The sequence below is a fragment of the Protopterus annectens genome, chromosome 9.part0, assembly GCF_019279795.1.
Source record: "Protopterus annectens isolate FY-2018-M chromosome 9.part0, PAN1.0, whole genome shotgun sequence".
Classification (NCBI taxonomy): Eukaryota; Metazoa; Chordata; order Ceratodontiformes; family Protopteridae; genus Protopterus; species Protopterus annectens.
Genome location: NC_056743.1, coordinates 321,605,211 through 321,628,682, shown reverse-complemented (window position 1 = coordinate 321,628,682; position 23,472 = coordinate 321,605,211). Strand labels below are relative to the sequence as shown.

Here is a 23,472-nt window from a genome sequence, read left to right as displayed (position 1 = left end):
GCCCTCTCCAGGGTGTTAATGTAAAGGTTGGCCTCCAAAGTCTGTCCATGTCCCTTGGACCACTCTCCCCACCCCATAGAGGATGCATCCATGGAAATCATGGCCATTGGAGAGGGAAGGACAAATGGTCACCCTTGAGAGACTACAGGAGACTAGCAGTTTAAGTGCTGCCTGCAAACGGATGACAGACTGGGGAGTTTGTTGCATTAGACAGTGGAAGAGGCCACTGCACACAAAGTCCAGTGCATCATCCTCATACAAAGTCATGCAAGAGGGATTACGATAATGGAAGGTGCCATCAATCCAAGAACCCTTACTACTACAGCAGCTGGGAAGAGTGGATACTGCTGCCCTCAAGGATAGGAGTTTTTTGTCTGATAACTTTATTATGCAAGATTTTGTGCCTAGATGTCAATATCCAAGATGGCTGAAGATGAACTTTTTCAATGTTTACAGAAATTCTTATGGATAGCCACAAGTGAAATAAGCCATCTTTGGCAGCTAGGAGACTATCATCTAGATATGAGAATATGCAAAATTGTTTGAGACATAGATAAGTTGCAACTACTGTTATGCACTTGAATACCCTGGGGACTGTGATGAGTCCAAAGGACAAAGCTCAAAACTGGTAGTGACTGGCTCCCAGCTAAAAGCATAAATGCTTCTTAAACTCTTTTGTAATTATGAGATAGAGATTAGTGTCCTGAAGTTATATTGAGCACATCCTGTCAGGGTAAAATGGCTTGCACTGTGACCATCCTGAACTGGATATTTTTTACATATAGGTTTAGGCTACTTAGATCTAGGACCAGCCTGAGGTCCTTTACTTATTTTGGAAAGATCTGGAATACACCGCAGACCCTTTCTAGTTTGGTGGGACTCCTTTTGGTTCTTTTTTTTCTGACAGTGTAGTAATCTCTCCTTTTGCTTCTCTGTACTCATGGGATGGAACATCTGGAAGGTGGAAAGACTGTTGTTTTGGAACTGAAAAATTGTAATTGTATAGCTTCTGGATGTTATTCTCCTCACCCATTTGTCTTATGTGATGCTCATCAACACATTTAAGTAAGTGATAACCAGCCCCCAACTGTCTCCAGGAGACAACAGCAGGTGGGCAATCCTTCAGGAATGTTGACCCTGCTTTCCAAAGAAGGAACTTATGAATCCCTTTTTTTTTTCAGACTACCCCTAACCTCAGGGCGGTATCCATTGAAATGGCCTCCTCTGCCTCCTATCAAAAGAGAAGTCAAAGGAAGGCTACCGGAATTTTCTAAACAAAAGTAATTTGGAACCCTTCACACTCCATGGGCAGAGAGAATCTTACCTTCCTGCTCACTCTTCTAAAGCTTCTCCTTGATTCTTGGTCCAAACACTAAGGCACCATCATACAGTGCGCTGATAAACACTCCCTTAAAATTGTCCTCAAAATCACAGAGTTAAAGTCAAGCATAAAGCCTCATGGATATGGCTGCTCCTGCTGCTCTCACTGTTCCATATGCTGCATTGTGTAATGGTCTAATGGAAAGTGGAGATAGTTAGCGTCTGAGTTTTGACCAGTTTCCTGGACTCTGGAGTAGCTGGATTCCTCAAACAGTCCAATGTTTTACAGCTATGTCTCTTTGAAAGCTGGTCATATAAGTAAGATAAGTGAACACCATCCTGTTAGGAGGAAGGATGGTAGTGGTGTTGCCAAACAACTGTTTCTTGGTGGCTGCTGCCACAATAAAGGAGTCCACAAGGTGGAACTTACGCAAATGCTGCCTGTCCTTAGCGGGAACAGAGACTTTCATCTAACTTTCTAGCAACAGCATCAGTAACATCGGGTCCCTGCTATGCCCTCACTGTTAGGAGGCTTACAGTGGAATCAGCAAGAAAAAACACTCAGAAGGTAAAGGGAGCAGACATGAAGGCTTCAAACAACACTTCCTCATCTAGGGAGGGGGTGAGGGATGGAGGCCCAATATCCCTTCTAGTATATCAATTGAAGTCTCTCTCCAAATTTAACAACTTCTGGAGGTGGACTATGTAGAACCTTCTTCATCTAAGAAAGTGCGAGTTGCAATAGATTCTGTTAGGGAGTTTATACTCCTCTTTTTGTGAGTTTGTTTTCTGAGGGGAATCCCCAGTCATCCAAATCCCCAGAAAACTCTCCAAGAGCCTACTCAGAAGGCAGGATAAAGCATTCAGGTCTGCTCTGCCCCCTACAAAGGATGGTGACAGGGATAAGGTACAGAACAGAGGGTGCCCATGGGTGGAGCCAGTATTAAGGAGGCATCTGCAGTCTTCCCTAATGTGAATGCAATTATCCTTGCTATAATTTTAAAAGCCAACCCCATGACTTCAGATACCAGAAACTACTGAATCCGTGCCATATCGGTCCCAATAAAAGATGGAGGTACAGAAACTATGACCTGCATTGTTTCAACATTGAGACTGGAGTAGAAACCTCATGACACCAAAAATAGCACTGAGCGAGTGTGAGCCTAAGACTGTGCCAAAGACTCTGTATTGAGGTCTTGCTCTATTCGAGCTGAGAGCACATGAAAGCTAGATCACACAGTGTTGTTGGTTCACTGTAGCTTAACTGAAGTAGTAGACAGCATACTTAGTAGCATGACTAAGCACGCCAAATGTGAGGAAGATCTTCAGCTGCACTAAAAAATGAAAAACAAAAGTGCTTTTCTGTTTCAAATGAACAGATGTTCAAACATTTAATGCTGTCCGGCTCACAGATGCAGGAAACTGATCCACCCTGTAAACATTCAGGAATGCTTCACTTAATTATCTGAGTATCAGCAGACATTAATGAGATAAATAAGCATTCTGTTTGCAGACAACAGCCCAAATGGCAATTCCTTGTGGTGAAAGGTAGGTCCACCATGAGCAAACTGAAGAAAACTCCTTGCATGGACTCCATACAATGAAATACGGCATTTATCATGTACAAACACGCCACTCAGGTGTCCAGTGGTGGTAGACGTATGCCCTCTAGGTAGTTACTATTTTAAAAACAATACACCAGGTGTGCTAAATTAAGTCACTACAGTTCATGGCAGCAAGAAACTTGCCCTACCACTTCAGAATAAATAAAAGGTATGCAAAACAACCCTTTGACTTTCTTTAAAGGAGGCATAGACTCTAAGGGCCATATGATAAATACAGACTAAACCTGTTCCAAGGGAATGCAGACATTGCCTGGCCACTCAGTGAAGCATTTATGAATCTGGTGACTGTTGAATTGTGACAATACAGGATTATGTTCAGAACCCACCACAACCCGTGATGATGGATCTCCAAAAAAAGAATGCGAAGACCCAGCCTCTCCTAGATATTCAAACTAAGTTGTCATTCCCACGAATATTGTTCTAGAAGTACACCCCTCAGAGACTTAAGTAGTAGAAGAGTGGAGACAAAACTGACTTATGATTAAGAGTCTTCCACAATCTGTGCAAAACTTTGCTCTTCCTGAGAGCTGAAAATTCTGGAAGAAAAAAAAGACGACAAAAAAAAGATGTCAGAGTCTCTGTGCAGCATTTAAAACTGGCTTCTTCTTCTGAAAATACAAAACCAGGTCCTAGCAAGTTTGGGTAAACAGAACATCCCAGAAAGGGGCATCTAGAATGGCCGAAGGTCACCCTTAAGCAAGGGCAGAATAAACTGACACCATCCAACAGCACAAAAACATAATTAAGGAATATCAGCCCTAGAGTAACAAATGTGAAAAGTCTTGTCAACCTAGTCCAAATCTCAGACTTCACCTCACAAGGTAGTAAGCCTGGAAGCTGTGGTCTTTCAGATATATTCTGGATCAAAGAGATCATACAGACATCTGCCTTGTGATGCCTGGTCAAACATCTGTGAGTTTACAGAGAGCTTTCACCTTTTCAGCAATAGAAGAATCTGAATTTATGCTTCCAGGCTACAAAAGCACCATTTCACAGGATGTGTTTCACAGGATGACAAACAAAAGTTATGTACTTACTATAACAGTAGATGCATATTGTCTGATTTTCGCCTACTTCATCTGCTTAAAACTCCCCCCTCTACCTCCTTCCAAACTGTCACCTGTAGCTTCTATATGACTGAGTGGATATTAATCCCTGTCTGTACACAGTCACACTAGACTGAATTTCCTTTCATTAACTTTTTCAGATTACCAAGTCTATCAATTTCTCTCTAGTAAAGGGTTTTCATTTATTTATTTCCTTAGGTAAACTTGATCATATATTTCAGACAAGGGGGCAAACTATCTAGAGAATTATTATTAGGGGAGAAGACAGGGACCTGGATCCAAAAAACTTGAAGGTTGGATCTCATCGGAACAGAAAACCCGCATGTTTGAATGGACAAAAACAGACAACAATGAATACGTTTCAGACTATTCTTTAACCTCTCTGCCTTGCAACATTCAGCTCCTCACAATCTGTCTGGCCCATTCCTTCCACACAGGAAAAATAGCCAACAGTGGATCATTTGTTCCTCTGTTATATGACAGACAATCATGGGACAACTATCCAGGCAGATATCAGGGTCCTCTCCCCAGAGGCTCCAAGCATCTGATCAAGAATATAAACTGTCAGTCTTGGGGGAGGGGGGAGATGCAGCATATGAGATTCCCTGAATGACTACCTCCTGACCTATGTGGCTATGCCACTGCACTATGTCCCTTTTGCATGGATGCCATGAGATGCATTACCCATAACTCCCACTGGAGATTTCCCAAGCAGTGAGCCAAGCCACCTTCCTTCCTCCAGGATGGGGGAAAAGTATACCACCCAGTCCTATCCTCATGCCCAGTCCACTCTCCCATGTTTACTAACCGAATATATCATCTGGGTCACAGTTTGAGCTTTTTCCCTTTGCACAATCGGAAAGAGGAGGCTTCCTCTCTTTCTTGACCAGATTCAGGTATTTCTACAAAAGGTAAAGGAAAATGTCAATTTACAGCGGACTTTAACAGTTTCATAAAAGGGAAGGCGACCTACACATTGTGGCCCAGCAAAAGTGGGTTGGACTTACCAGACATGACTAATGAGAGATTGAGAGGAGTGTCTAACTGGTGGGGTACTAGCTCTCCAGGTAGCACACACTTCAAGTGGTATCCAATGAAGCGAGTTTTGAATAGGGCCCAACACTGACATTAAACACTGTTCCTTAATGGTGTGCTCGTGTACCTGTTAAGATCAATACACCTCATAACTAAAACATCAGGACTGTCCCCTAAACCCAAATGGAAAAGCTGAACACTAATGGAAAGTTCCCCACAGAGACAAGTTCTGATTGACTCAGTGGATGAAGATAGACCAGAAAGGAGACTCCTATGATCCAGACATAAATCAGCAAACCTTCTCTGGGGAGTTAAGGCACTGCAGCATGTAAGCCTGCTGGTCATGGTTATGCTCCAGTGACAGACCCTCAGATTACAGCCACCAAGGTACCTGCCAAGCATAAACCTCCTGCCCCTCTCATCTGACAGTAGTTTGTGGAAGGTTAATCATTTTTTTAGCCAAAGGGAAACCCACAACTCAAAAAATGAAAAGACACCTTGTTAGCAGACTTAGTAGGAAGAAACATAGTGACTCCATCCTTTGGACCCCTTTTCTTCAGTGGTGCAGAACTGACCTGCCACCACAAAAAAGGCTTTCCTGTTACTCAATCCAAGGAGCATTCACTCCTGGTGCTATCTTCTGTCAAGTGATGCAGACTTCAAACGTCTTGTATCATCTCCTGTGTGGTCAGTCTAAAGCTATGACATTTATAGTAATGTTTCATACTGTGCTCCTTCCCAAAGTAGTATGAGAAGTTGAACAATGTGGATGCCAGCTATTCATACAATGTATACAAAACACATGGAAGGTTTTGGCATTTTAGGCAATGAACATAAGGACTTTCCTGAAGTGAATTTCAGGACTGGGAACTCAAATGTTTAGCCACACTTCTAGAGAGGGATCAACTAAATAAAGCTACAGAAATGAACTGTGAAACAAGGACTGGACACTGGTACCATGGCATTTGTATATGAGCAGGATAAGAGTGCAGATCAGGTTGCACATTACCACAATCTGTCAAAGGAAGGACAACAAGGCAAGTGTGCACCCTAAGGCCGGTCTTTCAGCTCAATCAATCCACTGTGAAGTGGCAATCTTCAAAGTAAATGAACAGCAATATACACTTACAAAGAAGAAAAGGCTCCGAGTCTCCGTGGATAACGCAGACAGCTCATCTCCCCATCCAGGGGATGGAGTTAAAGGCAGTACACGAATGACTCCATAGCTTGGGCGTTGGTGAGAACAAGAAACATCCTTGTGGCTGCCTGTATGACTACCTACCCCCCTGTGACAGATCTTAACCTTGTATAGGCAAATTCTCAGAGTATGAGGGAAAGAATGGACCACGAATCCTGTAGACAGAGGCTTGATGGCCAGCAGGCACAGGGGAAAAGGGATCTAAGAAACTAGTGCTAACGCTATTAATAAAGGAAGAGGCCACAGATGCAGCCATTTGGCACAGTACAAGGTATAGTATTCCAGTTTGCATAATTCCTTAAATTTGTAATCCAACTAGGACTTGTACAAAAACAACAACAAACAAACCAATGTTTTTTTTATTATTTTTTACATTCTTTGTTGCAGCAGCATTAATTAACCCCTCCCACTCCACCAATCATCTCTTGCCACCAAAGCTTTATAACTGTGGTCTCTATCACTACAGAAAGACTAGTTACATCTAATGGCACTGCTGCAGTGGGCTACAAAAAGCCCTGGATGAAGCTTATGCATATCAGTGAAGGCATCAAAAAAAGTTAGACCTTGCCTGCAATGTGCCAGTCAGCTATAATGACATTTGTGTATTACAGCACACACGGCAGAGCTAAAGCACCATTCCTAAACATCAGTGACTTAGTCTAGTGCAAACCCTTGCCCACCATGTAGTGGTTAAACACATTAATACATTTGTTGGCATCTGAACAAATTGTCTTGTCTTAATGCATCAGACAAACTAGTAATGGAGAGGGCCTGAATCAGGTCATGTTTCTAGGCATCGAGGAGCAAGGGAAAACAAAAATTGTTGAACAGTATGTGTACAGCAACAAAAAAATCCTAAATACTAGAGACTATAATACACACAAAATATGAATGGAATGTAATAAGCATGTTTCAGTTTCAGATGTCTTACAGATTAATGACCTGTAGAAAGTCACAGAAATGCAGTATACAGTTTAACCAAGCCTGCAAAAAAAAGCTGTCATGAAATGGTATGAAGACATGCCTACACACCATGTTAACTGCCAAAGCAGTACAATGTGACACCACATATAAGCATATTGTGAACTGCAACTTCCATTCATAAATGTGTCACTTAAAACATATGTACATTAAACTTTTTAAAAATATTCTTAATATTACACGTACCTCATGAATTAAACTGGTGAATAATTCCATCTTTCTCAAAAGTTATTTCAAATAAAGGAAAATTTCTTGGGATAAAAAATGTTTTAGTTTGATTCAGAAAACTGACATGTTGGGGCGTGGCCAAGGATGAACACAGGATAGCAGCAGATTTCTTCAGCTCCACCAACATAACTACATTAACAGGAAATTATTACTTCAAAATTCAACTAATGGAATAATTTTCTTTCTAAAAACGTTTGGAATATCAGTACCTTGAATAATATCCAAAAAAGAAAGAAAATTTAACTAATTTTCCTGTCAGAAATCTTTTTGGAAATTTCTCTCTCATCACTTCTGTTCAGAATGAGTTCCAGCAAGGCTAACAGTCAGGATTCCAGCATTAAGAAAGAGCTTCAGACATTATTATCAACTATAGAGCAACTAACAACTAAAATGGACAGACTGGATGTTAAAATTGATAACTTTATAGAGAAAACCACAAAAAAAAGGATGTGCTACACCAAGATCTACAACATCAGAAAGCTCAGATAACAGGTATAGAAGAGACACTTAATGATATGGACAACAGAATTAAGGAAGAAGAAATAAACACTGAATTCTTATTGAAACAAAACACGCACCTTCAATCCAAACTAGATGACTTGGAAAACAGATCCAGACGCAAAAATATAAGGATTTTTGGACTGCCAGAAAATATAGAAGGTAATAACATTACATCTTTTTTAAATACTTGGCTTCCCAAAACTTTAGATCTGTCAGAGGCATTTTCTTTTGGCATTGAAAGAGCCCATAGGTCTTTATCCATTTCTAATACAAAAAAAAGTATCCTAGATCAGTTATTGTAAGATTTTTATCATCTTATGACAAGGAGATGGTATTAAAATCTGCATGGGCTAAATCACCTATAAAAATTAATGAAGCAACTGTGCTTTGACAATGACTATTCTTCTTTGGTAATATCAAAAAGAAAGGTCTTTTTACCATTAATAAGAGAGCTTAAGAAAGCACAGTTCAAAACTCATCTTTTATTTCCTTCCAAACTAAAAATCTTTTTACCTGATGGCCCTAGAATTTTTGAAGACTTGGACTCTGCTTTGTTGTACATTAAAAAAAATAAAATATTAGATAAAATAGAGGATATGGAATGGGCAAGTCCTTCGTTAAAAAGAATGGCAACAGGAACTTCTTGGAAGACATCAGAGAAACAAAAAAGACTAAAAAACAAATGACACGTTTTATATTTCTTTGAATTCTTTAACTACAGTTTCTGCATTTACAAGAAAACCACAAATATCTTAATGATTTGTACAAAGTTATTTTAATGTGCAAGAACTGAAGTTTGTTTTATGAATAATCAAACTTTCATGAGGAACAAATAACCTGATATAAATCAACTTGTTTCTCTTTTGTGACAAAGAGACCTAAGGTTAGTAATATGATATATTTCCTTTCTTTTCTTATTTTAAATAATAGCATTCTCTTTAAACTAAACACATAGAGGAAGAAGAGGGAGGGCAGGGAGGGGGGAAAGATGAAAAGAAGGAAAAAAAGGAGAAAATAATCCATCATCTCTTTAAAATTATTTATGCTGTTTAAGTATTACTGCTATATATTATACTATGACTAAATTGCTTAAATACATGATATTAAATAATATGTCATGATATAACTGCAGTTGACTAGAACTAAAGCAGTTGTAAGTAATATGTCTCAGGTTTTACTTTATTAAAACAAACAGCAAGTAAATATCTATATAGGTACTTTTTTTTAAGGTAACAAGGTTCTGATAATACTGATATGTGTTTGTAACATACTCTGAATGAGAAAATGAAATGGGACACATAAATATAAGTAATGTTTATGTTAAATAATTGAAGGCTTGGTTTCACTGCCATAGAGACTGCAATGACTTGTGAAGTGCTTCGAGAAGGTTTTACACTGTATAAATTCATTTGCATTCAAAATGAATGTTTGCCACTTACTTTTATTAAAATTTCCGCCAGAATGTTATGAGACAATTTAAGTTATAGGTATCCTCATGAATAGTGTCCTCGAGCTGTTTTAAAAGCTTCAACATTCAGAAAATGCACAGAGAAGCTGAAAGCAGCCATTTTGAACTTTGACCCCTGATTTCACACAGACTCGTCGCAAATTCAAGAACTAAACCTGTTTCAGGAAGTAGAACTGCTATAAATGCGGTATTGTGATGAAAAACAAACTTTATGACAACAAAATGTGAGTTTTTCTTTATAATAATTTACTTATTTAAGATGTAACTTATAAAATGTAAAAGTTATAATGATTTTAAATAGCTTAATATGCCATAGTAAACAAATTAGATAATTTAGAATGCATAGAAGCTAAAACTCATGCATATATGACTCTGAAAGCTTATATAATTGCTGCACTTTAATGCATATAGATGCTTATAATTTAAGGATATATAATATTATAATGCATTTATTTTAACTAAGATAAATAAGTATGTGCATTATTATGATTCTATTTCAGAAGAAAATGTCATGTGATACATTTTAAAGCTGCAATGCAGATATATAAGATATAGCTGGCTTTCATCACAATGATTTATGCATAACTAGGGATCAACATTGCTTTCTAGTATGTTCTTTTAACTTATATGCTGAGAATAATCATTTTTATTTAAATGGTAAGAATAAGTAAGAGAATGAAGCTTCTAGTGCATGTAGTTTAAAGTTTTAAAACTACTAACAGTACTGTTATGGCAGAAAATGTGAATACTCTAATATAAGTAATGTCTGAGTCATAATAGCCTGAGATAACAAATGTTACTGAATTCAAATGAGCATAAACATATAATAAGAACCTATCATTACAAATTTTTATTTAACTGCCAAATGGGTATCCTCTTTTTTTTCCCTCTCTCTTCTCTGCTCCCACTTTCAAGATTGTTAGAATGCTATTATGATAATGAACTCATTATATAGAATAGATGTACATAGCATTATTAAGTTGATTATAAAAGTTTTATATGATTATACGAAGCTGTTATATAAATTGTTTAAGTCTTGCTATAATAGATACTCAAAATAAATGAGTTTAACTTTAGTTAATAATAGTTAGTATTTAATTAATTTGGTGGCAGCTGGAGTACTGCTGCTTAGGATAGGGGGATAACTTGAGTGGTATTTGCTACTCAAAGTTGGAGTTTTTAACTCCAGGCTGGATGCATTGTTTAATCCAAACAATATTTTCACCTGATTATTGTTATGTGTATATAGTTTTGACATCCACATCACATTTTATAAACTCATTGTCACTACAAATAAAAGTTAAAATCTCACAAAATTCCATAAGATTTTCACTAAATACAGCTATAATTAATAGAACACCTAAAGGAGGAGACATAATAATACTTACTTTAGTAAATGTTATTCTGATTAGAAGTTTTATATGTTTATAAAAGTTAAATGGTAACTTTAAAAGGAATTTCTTTAAACATTAATGGATTGAATAACCCATGTAAAAGGGCAAGTTTAATGAGATATATTAATCTGCATAGAGCCAACTTAATATTCCTTCAGGAAACACATCTCCTGAAAAAAGATATAGATAAATTAGCCACTAATAAATATACAGTCTTGGTTAGCTCAGAACACACACAGAAAAGAGGAGTGGCTATCTTATGGAACAAAAATATGCCCATACCTAAAACTATTAAGTCATATAAAGATGACAAAGGAATGTTCTGCCTGGTTACAATACAGATTAATGGGAAAACATATACATTGATTAATGTATACTGGATACCAGGAATTGGCACTAATACAGTGAAACACCATCCCAATAAGATTATATCATTTTCTAAAGAAGATATTATTTTAGCAGGAGATTTTAACTGTATCCTGCATGAAAAAGATACTACTACTATAGGAAAAAGAAAAATCACATCCAATGCAAAACATTTAAAGGATTTCATTAATTTATATCATTTGAATGATATTAATAATCAGACAGATTCTAAATCATTACCATATACTTTTTTTTCTAACAGACATAAAACTTATTCAAGAATAGATAGAGTCTTTATTTCTAACCAACTGGTAACAGACCTAATTAATTCTAAGATCATTTCATGCCCTATATCAAATCATAATTCAATTGTCTTCGAATTTATGGTAAATATTACTTATAATGTTCAGATCAAAAGAATACCAGCATACCTAACTCAACTAAAAGATTATAAAGATTATATACTTACAGAGGTGCAACATTTCTTAGACTTAAACACTACACCTGACGTCTCCATTATTTACATTTGGGATGCTCTAAAATCTTATTTATATGGACAAAGTATCAGATGGTATAATAATAAAATGAAATCTTGGGACAATGAATTAATAGACATTCAAAACAAATTAGACTCATATAAACATAATAATAAGGAAAATATTATGGACAAAAAAGTCATTGAGGAAATAAATAAATTAAATGAGAAATACAAAGAAATTTTAAGTCACAAAGTCAAAATAACATTAGAGAAATATAAATTTTTGTCTTACTCAATAAGTCCCAAATACTTACATAGACTTAAAAATAAAACAAAAAGGCTGAATAAACAAAATCACATCAAAGAAATTTTCTCTCCAAGGAAAAAGAAGAATGTCTCTAGTTTACCAGAAATATTAGATGAATTTAGAAATCACTTTCATAACATTAACCATAATAACATTAATATGGATTCTAAAGATAAAATAAAGAACTTTATAATTACAAACATGAACAAAAAACTTAATAAACAACAGACTAGATTAATAGCTAAAAATATTTCATATACAGAGGTTATCACACAAATAAATAAACTTAAATCAAACAAAGCACCAGGTAATGATGGTATTATTCCTGAGATTTATAAAATCCTTCCTAAGAGTACTTACTCATTAATACATAAGGTTTTCATTTCAGCTCAAAATGAGTTGTCAATTCCCCCATCCTGGCAATACACATTTATTTCACCAATTTTGAAACCCAATAAAGATCCAACTAGATGCACTTCATATAGACCTATTTCATTACTTAATGTTGACTATAAAATGTTCATGAATATATTTGCTGACAGATTAAAGACAATCATTCCAAGTATAATAGATATAGATCAGACAGGCTTTATTATAAATAGAAATACTTTTGATAATATAAGGAGAACTTTAACTCTGATTGATTATGCAAACAGAAAAAAGAAAGATTTGACACTCATCAGCCTTGATATAAGTTCAGCATTTGACTCAGTAAGTTGGGACTATTTGTTTATCTTACTGAAGTGTACAAATTTCTCTGATACATTTGTGAATTTAATTGAACATCTATATAAAGGAGCATTGGCTTACATTAAAATAGGAACATACGTCTCACAAAAAATACCCATATTAAAAGGTACAAAACAAGGGTGTCCACTTTCACCATTACTATTTACTTTAATAATGGAGCCTTGGGCTAATTTGATTAGAAACAGCAATGATATAGAAGGATTCGATATAGATGAAAATACAATATCTAAAATCCAACTTTTTGCAGATGATGTTTTAATTACATCAGCAGGAACAAATTCTTCTATGCAGTCATTATTTGATAAGATGACAGATTTCAAGAATATTTCTGGTTTGATATTTAATGAAGAAAAACTAAAATATTACCAATATACACAGGGAAAAATGTTCTCACTAATGATTTTCTCAAATACATACCCAATTCAGGTCAAATAACTTATTTAGGCATAATATTAACTAAAGATATTAAATCTATTATACATAATAATTATAGTAATTGTCTTCATAATATACAAAATCATTTCAATAGCTGGAACAATATGTTTTTACCATGGAAGAAAGACTCACACTTATTAAAATGATAATATTAAGATATTATACATAATACAATCAATAATACTCCCACCTACAAAAATAATTATTAAGAAATTAAATTCACAAATGTTAAATTTCTTATGGGCACCTAATAGACCTAGGATTGCATTAAAGAAACATACTAATAGTTGGTCTCATATCATTTCCAGACTTTAATTTATATGCTATCTCTTCTATTATAAAAGTTATAACATTGCTAATAGATCAGTCATATGTTGCAAAATGGAAGGAATATTGGGAATGAATTAGCATGCACTTCACAAAAATATCGTTAATACACAAAAATACTATTATAAACAATCCCATGTTATGGTTACTAAAAGAGTTTTGTACCTTATCTATTACACCAAAATATATAGCTAGTTACCCATTAAATATTATTATTTGATATCGTAACTTTATATATATACATCCTAAGTATAAGGAATGGAATTTTATCTTATTTCCTATAATGTATACACAAGGTATTCTTTTATCATCCACCTCTGAAAGAACTCTTCTAGTCACAGAGAATAATTTAAAGTATTGGTATCAGATGCTGTCTGACAATAAAGTAAAAAATTTAGACTTCTTAAAGCAAGAATTAGATTTGAGAGAAACATGTTGGTTAGAGATTCAAACATTTAGACAACATCTTACTAACAAACTTGATTTAATGTCTTTAACAGTTAAAGAATCTGTCCCAATTCTGATTGACTACTTGATATTAAATTTACAACATAGGGTTTCTGATAAAGGTAAGCTCTCACACATACATAAAATTATTAGAGATGAAACCTATTATAGTTCAGATAATTACTGGAATTATTTCAATTCCATTAATGGTGAATCACCAAAACAACAAGATAAACAATATATATTGGAATCTGCTTATAAAACTACTTATTCTATTAATTGGAGACTTTTTACCTGGAAATTTTTACATAGATCTTTCTAAACACCCTTAATGATGAATAAAATAAACAATAAAGACAACATATGTAAGAGATGTACTGTAGAAATAAATGCTGATTGGGCACATATGTTTTACGATTGTATAAAACTGAAGGAATATTGGATGTTAATCAATGATTTTTTGCAGGCTCTTTTCACAGATAATTTCATAGTCTCTAAATCACTTATATTATTTAACACCCCTGTTCCTACATGTGTTAAAAAAGTTAAACTTCTTTTATTATGGTCAATTCTAGCAGTGGCTAGAAAAATAATAACCAGAAACTGGATTTCAGATACTCCTCCTTCATTTAATGAATTTAAAAATGTTATGATTGAAGTGTGTCATATGGAACTAATGACTATAAAGTCAAGAACCATTAGGAAAACATCTTACTATAATATATGGGATACCTTACAAAACTTGTTAAAACAGTCTTAGTTTCATTAGTAAGATGTTACAGTTTAATTAACTGATTTGATTTAGAGTGGATGTCTTTGTAAATACTTTAGTTGTTTTATCAAATGTTATAACTGTTTATATGTTAACTGCTTGCATAAGATTGTTATATTTATTTTGTATGTTAAAACTTGTTTTAAAAAAAAAAGAAAACTGACATGTTGTGCATAAACAAGGTACTCTGAAACACACTGACTGCAAGACTTGGGTAAAAAATGTCAAAAGTACAAACTCTTGAGACTGCATTGCTAAAATGGAATGAAAGTTATTGAGGGATTTCGTTACATATTTATGTAATATGTAGTTCATGTGCAACTATACCCAATGAATGCACAGTAATTTACTGCATAAAATTAAACAAAACTATGCACTCCAGGACTTAATGATTAAGCATGCTGCATCATCACCCTTACCTGAAAGATGACCATACTTGACTAACAGCCATCAGGTATAAATATGCTATCACAGAAGCAAGTCAAGACATTTTACCACATATAACACTGCCTGATGTACTGTCAAGTAATCAGTTTGTATTTTCTGAGACAAGAGACTATCCTAAAAGGTCAAACTACATCACCGCAACAGGATAATAAAGAAATATTTGAAGTGAAAGTACATGTGATGGTTACGGCTCAAACAGTAAATTACACTGCACAAAATAGATTACAGCTATGTGAAAGATACTGCTTCAGCTAAAGTCTGGCTATGGAGGTTAACTATGAGTCAAACTGGATATTAGCTGCCTAGAAATAGTTCTGGGAAATGCCAAACAGTTTTAATTTTCTACCCAGCCAGCCATGGTCCTAGATCGGTTATTTTAATCTTGGAATTGATATGGGAGGGAAATTATGTCTAGGCAACATTTGGAGCCCATTTGGGGCACTTCTATGAGGGTCAAACACAGTAAACACAGCAGGCCGGAAATATTACAGAAATAAAGGTCAACCAAAATCAGCTAAAGTTATGAAAAACAAACATCAAAGCATACTGCAGATGCGAAAAAAAGAGTTTCAATTGTGCATATTTAGAATACCAAATGAAAAACTGAGGTTAAACACCAATTAGGTAGCATAACGCAACAGAGAAATATGGGAGAAAGCATCCAAAGAATTACTTTACATTCCTGATGAGCAATCATACCTGTAAGAAGAGAGACATTACACCGTACTCATTCTCTCAAGAAAAGAGCCCGGAGTAAGGTTTAAAACTCAACAGGTTATTACTTGTCAAATTCACATTTTTTACTTAAGTGCTGAAGATACCATAACCAGGGACACAAACACTGATTTCACAGACAGGGTGCTGAATACAGCTGTGCAAGTGGGGAGTTTTATTGAGGACCTGCAGGGAGACAGAGAGAGACACCCAGACCCTGGGGTTGAGCATGCTCCCAGTGTGCCCTTAAGGGAAATGTGCTTGATGTAGAAAGGTCTGCATCTGAAATACTGACTGTATCCATTTTTGTTCCAAGTGAACATCCCTCTGCAGTTTCAGTGGTGAGGATTCAGGTTCCTTGATTACTGGCCCAGAGTGGGGATGTCAAAGTCTGCACCATGTAGAAAATATGAGGACAGCAAATAGGGATCTCACTAACATGCAGGATGCACGTCTAATGAACAGACATTACACACTAAGGTGAGATGTTCTGGTGCTATGACCTCAGTGTTTGCTCTTGTCTTAGAAAAGCTAAGATGAAAACAGCCTCAAGCTGTAGTATGACAAGACCCTGGCAATCTTCAGTTCCCATTCCTGTGTAAGTGAACATAAACACCTATAACCTTTCCTCCTTGGAACAGGAACAACTAGCTTGTTGGAGGGTTATGACAGGGTATTCAGCTACGCGAGTGGGAAATGACAGTAAGAACCAACAAAATAATACAGTTGCACTGAACCTACATAGTCCACTAGGACAATCCAAGTTTAAAATCACACTTGTGATCTAAGACCAACCTTGGAGTATCCCAGTAGACTATATTCTTTTGTTTTGACTGTATAATTTTATTGGTTCTCCGCTTACAGGATGAACTGGTAGCATGGTGCCTATTGTAACTGAAAGCAAAATATAATGGGAAAAGGGCAAGGACCACAATGTCATCACTAAGAAAAAAGGTGGTTAAAGAAAAAAAAAGATGCATTAGTAATAAAGCTTTGGCAAAGCTGTATTTGCTAAATGTATCCCAATACACAGACTTTCACAGTGATGTTTTGCATCCATCATAATGACGAATGCCTGGCAGTTAGCATAAAGAACTAAAGCTCTACTCTGTTAATGAACTGCTTCCTGTAGCCAAAGGTAAAGGGTTTCACTCCTTCCACAGTTTTGACTTTCTGTGTTTGACTTTGACTAAGTCATTTAACAAACAGTGTTTGGGGGTTATCCCTGAAAAGGGACCCTTCTGTTTGGTTTGCTTACACCATCAACAAAAGCAACAGTGAAAGAAAAGGCAGCATTCAAGTTACATTAAAGAATAAAGGTGTCAAAGCAACAACAGAAGAGACCATCAACACAATTTATAATGCTATACTGTGATATTTGGCCCTCACCTCTCACTCTCAACATATATTTCTACTTTTTCACTCTCTATACATCCATACTGGACCTAATTGATATCTCCTGCCCTCTTCTCACTCTCTCCTGTAGCTTCCTCACTTACAGCTTTCTACCTTACTAACTTCACTGTCCCTTCTATCCTTTTCCTCCTTGTTCTACATCTCTCTGCTATTTTTCCATCACTAGCAAGCTTGCCTCCCTTTCCTGAAATCCTCACATACATTAGATTTACCAGATGACTACAGCAGCAAACTGTGACCTTATACATTACTTTTATCAAGCACAAATTATTAGGCTTTCAGGCACTAACTGCTACATATCACAATTATTCTAACCTCTGTACTCAGTTTCTACTTTATTACATGTTTCTGGTGTTTCATTTTGAAAATATTCACATACTGTCTTTTTACTTGTATTGATTTTTTTTGTAAAATATTCAAAATATTAGTCTTTGTAATATTCTGTTTTTCTAAATCTTCTAAATATTGTTAAAACCTGCTAAATATCGTTGTCTGTAAAATTTCTGTAATAATGGTCTCTGTGGGCCTCCGCTGAAAATGGGCTACCACCCAAATGGAATATCCTGGTAAAAAAAAAAAAAGTAACACACACACATATATATATATATATATATATATATATATATATATATAAAATAAAATCATATTGCTCAGCTTTTTATTGCAAGAAATCTGAACAAAACCTAAAAGCCTAAAATTATTGTGGGGACAAAGGCCCAAAAATAGGGCCATAGTTTAAATAGCTATTATAAACTTAGAAAGTTGCTAAAATAACAGAAAGTGCATGCCAACACAAATTCTAACAGATTCGAGGTGTGAAACTTAAATGTATATCAACAGTTAAGTGACTTCGATCCTCTGTGATTTGTCAGAAAACCATATGTATTTTGAGGAACAGACCAAAAATATGATGCAAAAAAAATGGACATTCTGTGAAAATCTGGACAGCTGAGAGGTATGCAATACGATTTTCCCTGTAAAATGCTAATTCCTAGCAATTATGTTGTACTACATTGCATAAACATCAGGAGAAAGTGTAGCAAAGGAATATTAGGCCTTGATAACTTGAGACAGTCAGCAGCTTACCTGTCCAAGCAGACTGCTCCAAGGCTAAACAAAAGCTGTGTAGTCTTCCAGCCTTCTTGTATGTGAACCCCATCTCCAACACTGAAGAGAGAATGTTTTGCAGACAGAGCTACGGTTACTGCAGCATCTGCATCTGCTGGGGAGATCTGCAGCAGCAGTTTTCCAAGAAGTCCTAATGTCAAGTGATAGGTTTCATTCAGGTGGCCTGCATTGGATATCACAACTTGGAAAAGTAAGGGAAGAATCTGCTCCAAATTTATCAAGGGAAATGAAGAACCCTGAAAAAAATCATGTAAAAGCTTTAGTTTTCATAAGTCTATGAATCTGCATTTCAAAATTTATGCTTACATAAGCACAAAACATGGTTTCAAATTTTTGAATAAATGCTTTTATTTTTTGAAACTGCGACACAGATTACATTGTTGTAAGTACCAATCACACACACAAATATGAAAACAGTACTTGAGTAAAATTCAAATGAAGTATTTTAAGCTAATGGCAAAGTCCCTCACATGTCCCCTTCATACAAACTATGTGTTTGTGCATACTACTACTTAAGATAATGAAGTCCACGGCTCTTGTGTGCTAGGAAAAGACAGCTCTCTCTTGCAGCAACTATCAATCAAATGAAGTACTGGCCAAAATGCCTGAAAGTTAGCATTCAGACATATAGTTTAACTACATACTCTGCTTCCTTATTCTGTGAAGAAAAATGAGACCACATGCACGAGAATCTGCACAAACAGTCATGCCACTTCAAACAGGAATAATTTTACAGCATTTGATGTACAACACTAAGATGAAAGTACTACAATAAATGTGTACAAATCTCTACACCTGGGAAGTCAGATGATCTGTAAAATCAGCAAACCTCTAAACCACATAAACCATCTCAGAATATATGTAGACAGGTGTGTGTGTATGTATGTGTGTGAGCAATTACACACACACACTTCTTCTACCAGAAACCCCCATCAATAAGGATAATCTCAGGCCACCAACCCCAGATTCCAACAACTCTTAACAGTTCTTCTGTCCCTCCCTCCACAAGTGCAGCTTACCACAAAGTACAATAAAATATACTCTTTTTACCAAGTATGAAAATCTGTACCTGGAACCAAGATGTTAAGACCACTTCAATTGTGAAGAATCTGCAGCATAATAACTTGATTTATTCAAAGTCATTGAAATGTATGCTTTAATTTTTTAAGCTATTACCAGTAAAGCTACAACCAGGGTAGTGTAAGCGCAGCAGTGTTTCCATTGGAGACACACAACCCCACCTGAGCAACAGATTAAGATTAAAATATCCACAATGCCAACACATATCCAAGTGCCATTTACTAGTGCTTGCTAATGTTTACACAGAATTACCACAAATTACAGAGAAAGGAAGGAGTCAAAACAGCCACAAGTAGATAATACAGACAAAACTGTGTTGTTTTCCTGGTAATGATAATGTTAAAAAGTATGGTCTGTTTTCCATGTCTTTTAGAGACTATGGAAATATACACATCTGTCAAATGCATTTTTTTCAACACCTCAAATTTGGGTTCTGTTTTTTTGGCCTCCTCAGATGTATGTAGATGACAAATGAAAACAAGTCTTTGATCCATCAAATTCAGCCACGTACTGCAGCTAGAACAATGATGCTCTTTACTGTTCCTTCCACCCATCTTTGGCACCTTTGTACCCTTCTAGTGCAGTACTAACCAACATTCTCTTCCTGGTCAATTGATTTTAGATGCCACCATTATCTGCAGGAATTAATTTCTAGCAAGAATCAAATCATCCACTCCCTGTTATCATCCATGCTTCAATATCCCATTCTTCCAACTTCAGTTCTATGCCAATCCCTCACAAAACAATGCATTTAAATTGTACCTCTTCCTTTATCCAATTCACAGATTTCCAATGTCTTTTAAGCATTTCCTTACATTCCACAGCTTAATATCTATTTCACCTGTCCTCAATAACCAACTTATTTGCATGTCAGGAATTAGATGGCCTTTCAATGTAAGCTCCAAAATTTCACAAAATAATATTCCAGAAATTTTATGAAAATTGTATACAGCAGAGAAATTTGAAATTCAAGAAAGAGTACAATGGAAAAATTTATGGAAGACTTAATTATGCCAAGGTTAGAGGTAGACGAGGCTCAACAACTAACAGTTACGATAGTAGGTAATGAGATAACAGTGAAATATAATCAATCTTCAGGAACAGCTCTAGGAACAGATGATATTCCTGTGGCAGTTTGGAAATTAGGAGAGAAGAAAATAATAAAGATCTAGAAGACTTTGTTTAACAGTATTTTAAAAGGAAGGGAAACGCCAATATCTTGGAAGAAAGCTGTGTTACCTACAGATGGCAAAAACCCTTCAGAACCAGCTTCATATACACCCATTTCAATTTTAAACTAGGATTATAAAACGTGTTTCTTTAAAACAGCTAAAAGAATGGCAAAGATGTTGCCAAAATTGACAGATATGGATCAGTGTGGTTTTGAAGAGGGGAGGCAAACATTTAATAACATTAACAGAACAATGACATTCCAGAGGGAAGCAGAATGCAAAAAAAAAAAAAAAAAACTCTGTTGTTGGGTCTTGATGCAGAGAAAGCTTTTGACAGAGTAAGATGGGATTTTAGGATTAGGGCACTGGAAGCATTTGCATTCCCTGGTACAATAATAAGGTTAGTTAAAAGGATATATGAAGGATTACAGGCAAGAACTGAAGTGGTAGGGATTATTTATTTATTTTACATTTGTTGACAGGGAGAGTCCAACTGCATTACAAGTCCATTTTCAGTGGAGACCCGGGGAAAAAAGCTCCAAGAGAACATTTTTTTTTTACAAAACATAGTTTTAAGGACAGACTTTTGACATACAATTTCCATAGAAGAGACGTTGACATACATATTAACTAACAGATAGGATACATTTGTTCTGTACAATATAATATTAAATTTTAGAAGATATTCCTAAATTTAGGATTCCTGTGATAGATTTACTATCGGAGTAAAAGCAGAGAGACCTAGAATAAGGCTCCGAGAGAGCAGATGATGCTCGCTATAATTGAGAAGGATAACAAAATGATTTACTATATGCCTTCACCTGGTTTTAGTTTTTGAATCGGATGGTGAGTGTCTCCAGTAAGCTTAAATACATTGAGTTACATGGGTCATGGAGGGAGACATATAGCTTGCAATGAAGTAGTATGAGATTTTGCCTATGGTGATTTGAACATGGGGAAGTTCAAGTGCATCATCCTGTTTGACCAACCCTATGGAATTTTTATTTTTTGATGTAAATTGAGACACCGTCCCTTGCAGTCCCTGCCTGTGAGTAGCTGACTTAAACGTGTCAGAGGCATTATAGCCTAAAAACCGCTGGGGTGCTGCCCATGGCTTTAAACCACATCTCTGTGACTGCACAGACATCAGCATTCTCTATGGTGAAGAGAGCTTGTAGGGAGTTAATTTTCTTATTTAGACTCCAAGCAATGAGCAGTAACACCTTTTTATGTCAATGCCTGTATGAAGTCTGTTTGTCCTCCCCGTGTCATTGTGGGGTTATTCTCCCTCCCAGAAACATGTTGATGGTTTCCATCTCATACTAACCAAAGACTCTAGATGGTGTCTTATAGAGGGACGAGTTATACAGACTAAGTACTTTGGAGATCACAGACTGTGTGTGTGGTAGGGCTAACCACTCAATGGTGTAAAAATTGGCTCTAGGTGATTCAATCACGTTGACTAATGTCGCCAACTGGGGATGCGTATTTGCTGGTGATAAGTGGATTGAGAACATATGCCAGGGATCCATGCTAACAGCAGGAGGATGCATGTGCCCCTACTGATCAGTGTATGCCCATCATAAGGCCCAGCAACCCTGAGTCAATAAGCTACTGGCCAACCAGTGCTTAGCTGCCCATCCTGTGTTACCTGGGATAGCTCTGTTGAGTGAAATCTGGAAGTAAAACCAATCAACCAGTCAAACACGAACTAAAAATTGCTACAATCAACACAGGTTCACTGATAGGATGGGGCTTTGAAGTGGATGACATGATGGTAAGGAAGAGGCTGCAGACAAGATGGAAAGGCAGTGCAGCAAAACCACTTGGTTTGGGATCTACAGTCTATTACTTAGGAGGAGAACTGGCTAGAAAAGGTGTGGGAACTGGGGTGCAGGAGAGGCTTCAGAAGATAATGAGGGATGTCATCAGAATTAGAGAGAAGACTCATGGCAATCAGACTACAGAGTCAGGATAGGGCACTACTCACAATATCAGCCTATGCGCCACAGCAGGGTAGTGATAGTGAGGAAGAGAGTATATTCAGACAGCAGTCTCAGAAAGTACAGTTTTGTACCTACCATAAATGTAGATGTTGGAGTGTCTTCACTGCTGCAGTCATTACACTTGGGTTATCCTGCCGTCAGGTGGGCCTGCAGTTGGCCTGAGTTCCAAAGTCTTGGTCCGGCATCAGTTGCTGTCGCCTCTTCCCTGACGTCAGTGCGACAGGGGTATATAAGAAGCAGCCAACACCATTTTCTTCAGTTTTTCTTGCCCCAGATGTCAGGTGCCCCCCAAAAATGGTAGGCAATACATATTGCTAATAAAACATACAAAAAAGGTAAAAATAAAACCTTTATTAACCAGCAAATACACCACATAGGTAGTATAGGTTAGACCCAGATAAGAAAGAGGGGCTGGCGGGTGGGTAACCTGGACTGCAGCAGTGAAGACACTCGAACTTCTACATTTATGGTAGGTACAAAACTGTACTATGTTCATCGTGTTTCACTGCTGCAGTCATTACACTTGGGTAGAATCCCAAAGCTGAGTTTGGGTGGCTGGTTCTATAGAGGATTTGGAGTGGCTATGAGGCCCTGCAGCACTGCAGTGGCAAAACCAGCTCTGGATCTAGAGTAAAAAGGCAAATGGTAATGCTTGGTAAAGGTGTGCACTGAACTCCAAGTTGCAGCTTCCAATATATCTTTGGTAGGTACTTCTCTAAGGAAGGCAGTAGAAGTGGCAGTTGCCCTGGTGGAATGTGGTTTAATATTACTAGGTACAGGTTTCCCATTTTGTGTGTAGCAGATCTGGAT

At 36.4% G+C, this 23,472-nt stretch overlaps 1 protein-coding gene across 1 annotated transcript in view; it reads right to left on the bottom strand.

Annotated features, from left to right (window-relative positions):
• ZZEF1 (zinc finger ZZ-type and EF-hand domain containing 1) overlaps window positions 1-23,472 on the bottom strand; it is a gene marked incomplete in the record, with an annotated part of 3,903,331 nt that overhangs the window by 957,899 nt on the left and 2,921,960 nt on the right. Inside the window, 1 exon segment of the mRNA XM_044082903.1 lies at window positions 18,363-18,640. Coding sequence (XP_043938838.1) covers window positions 18,363-18,640 — 278 coding nt within the window.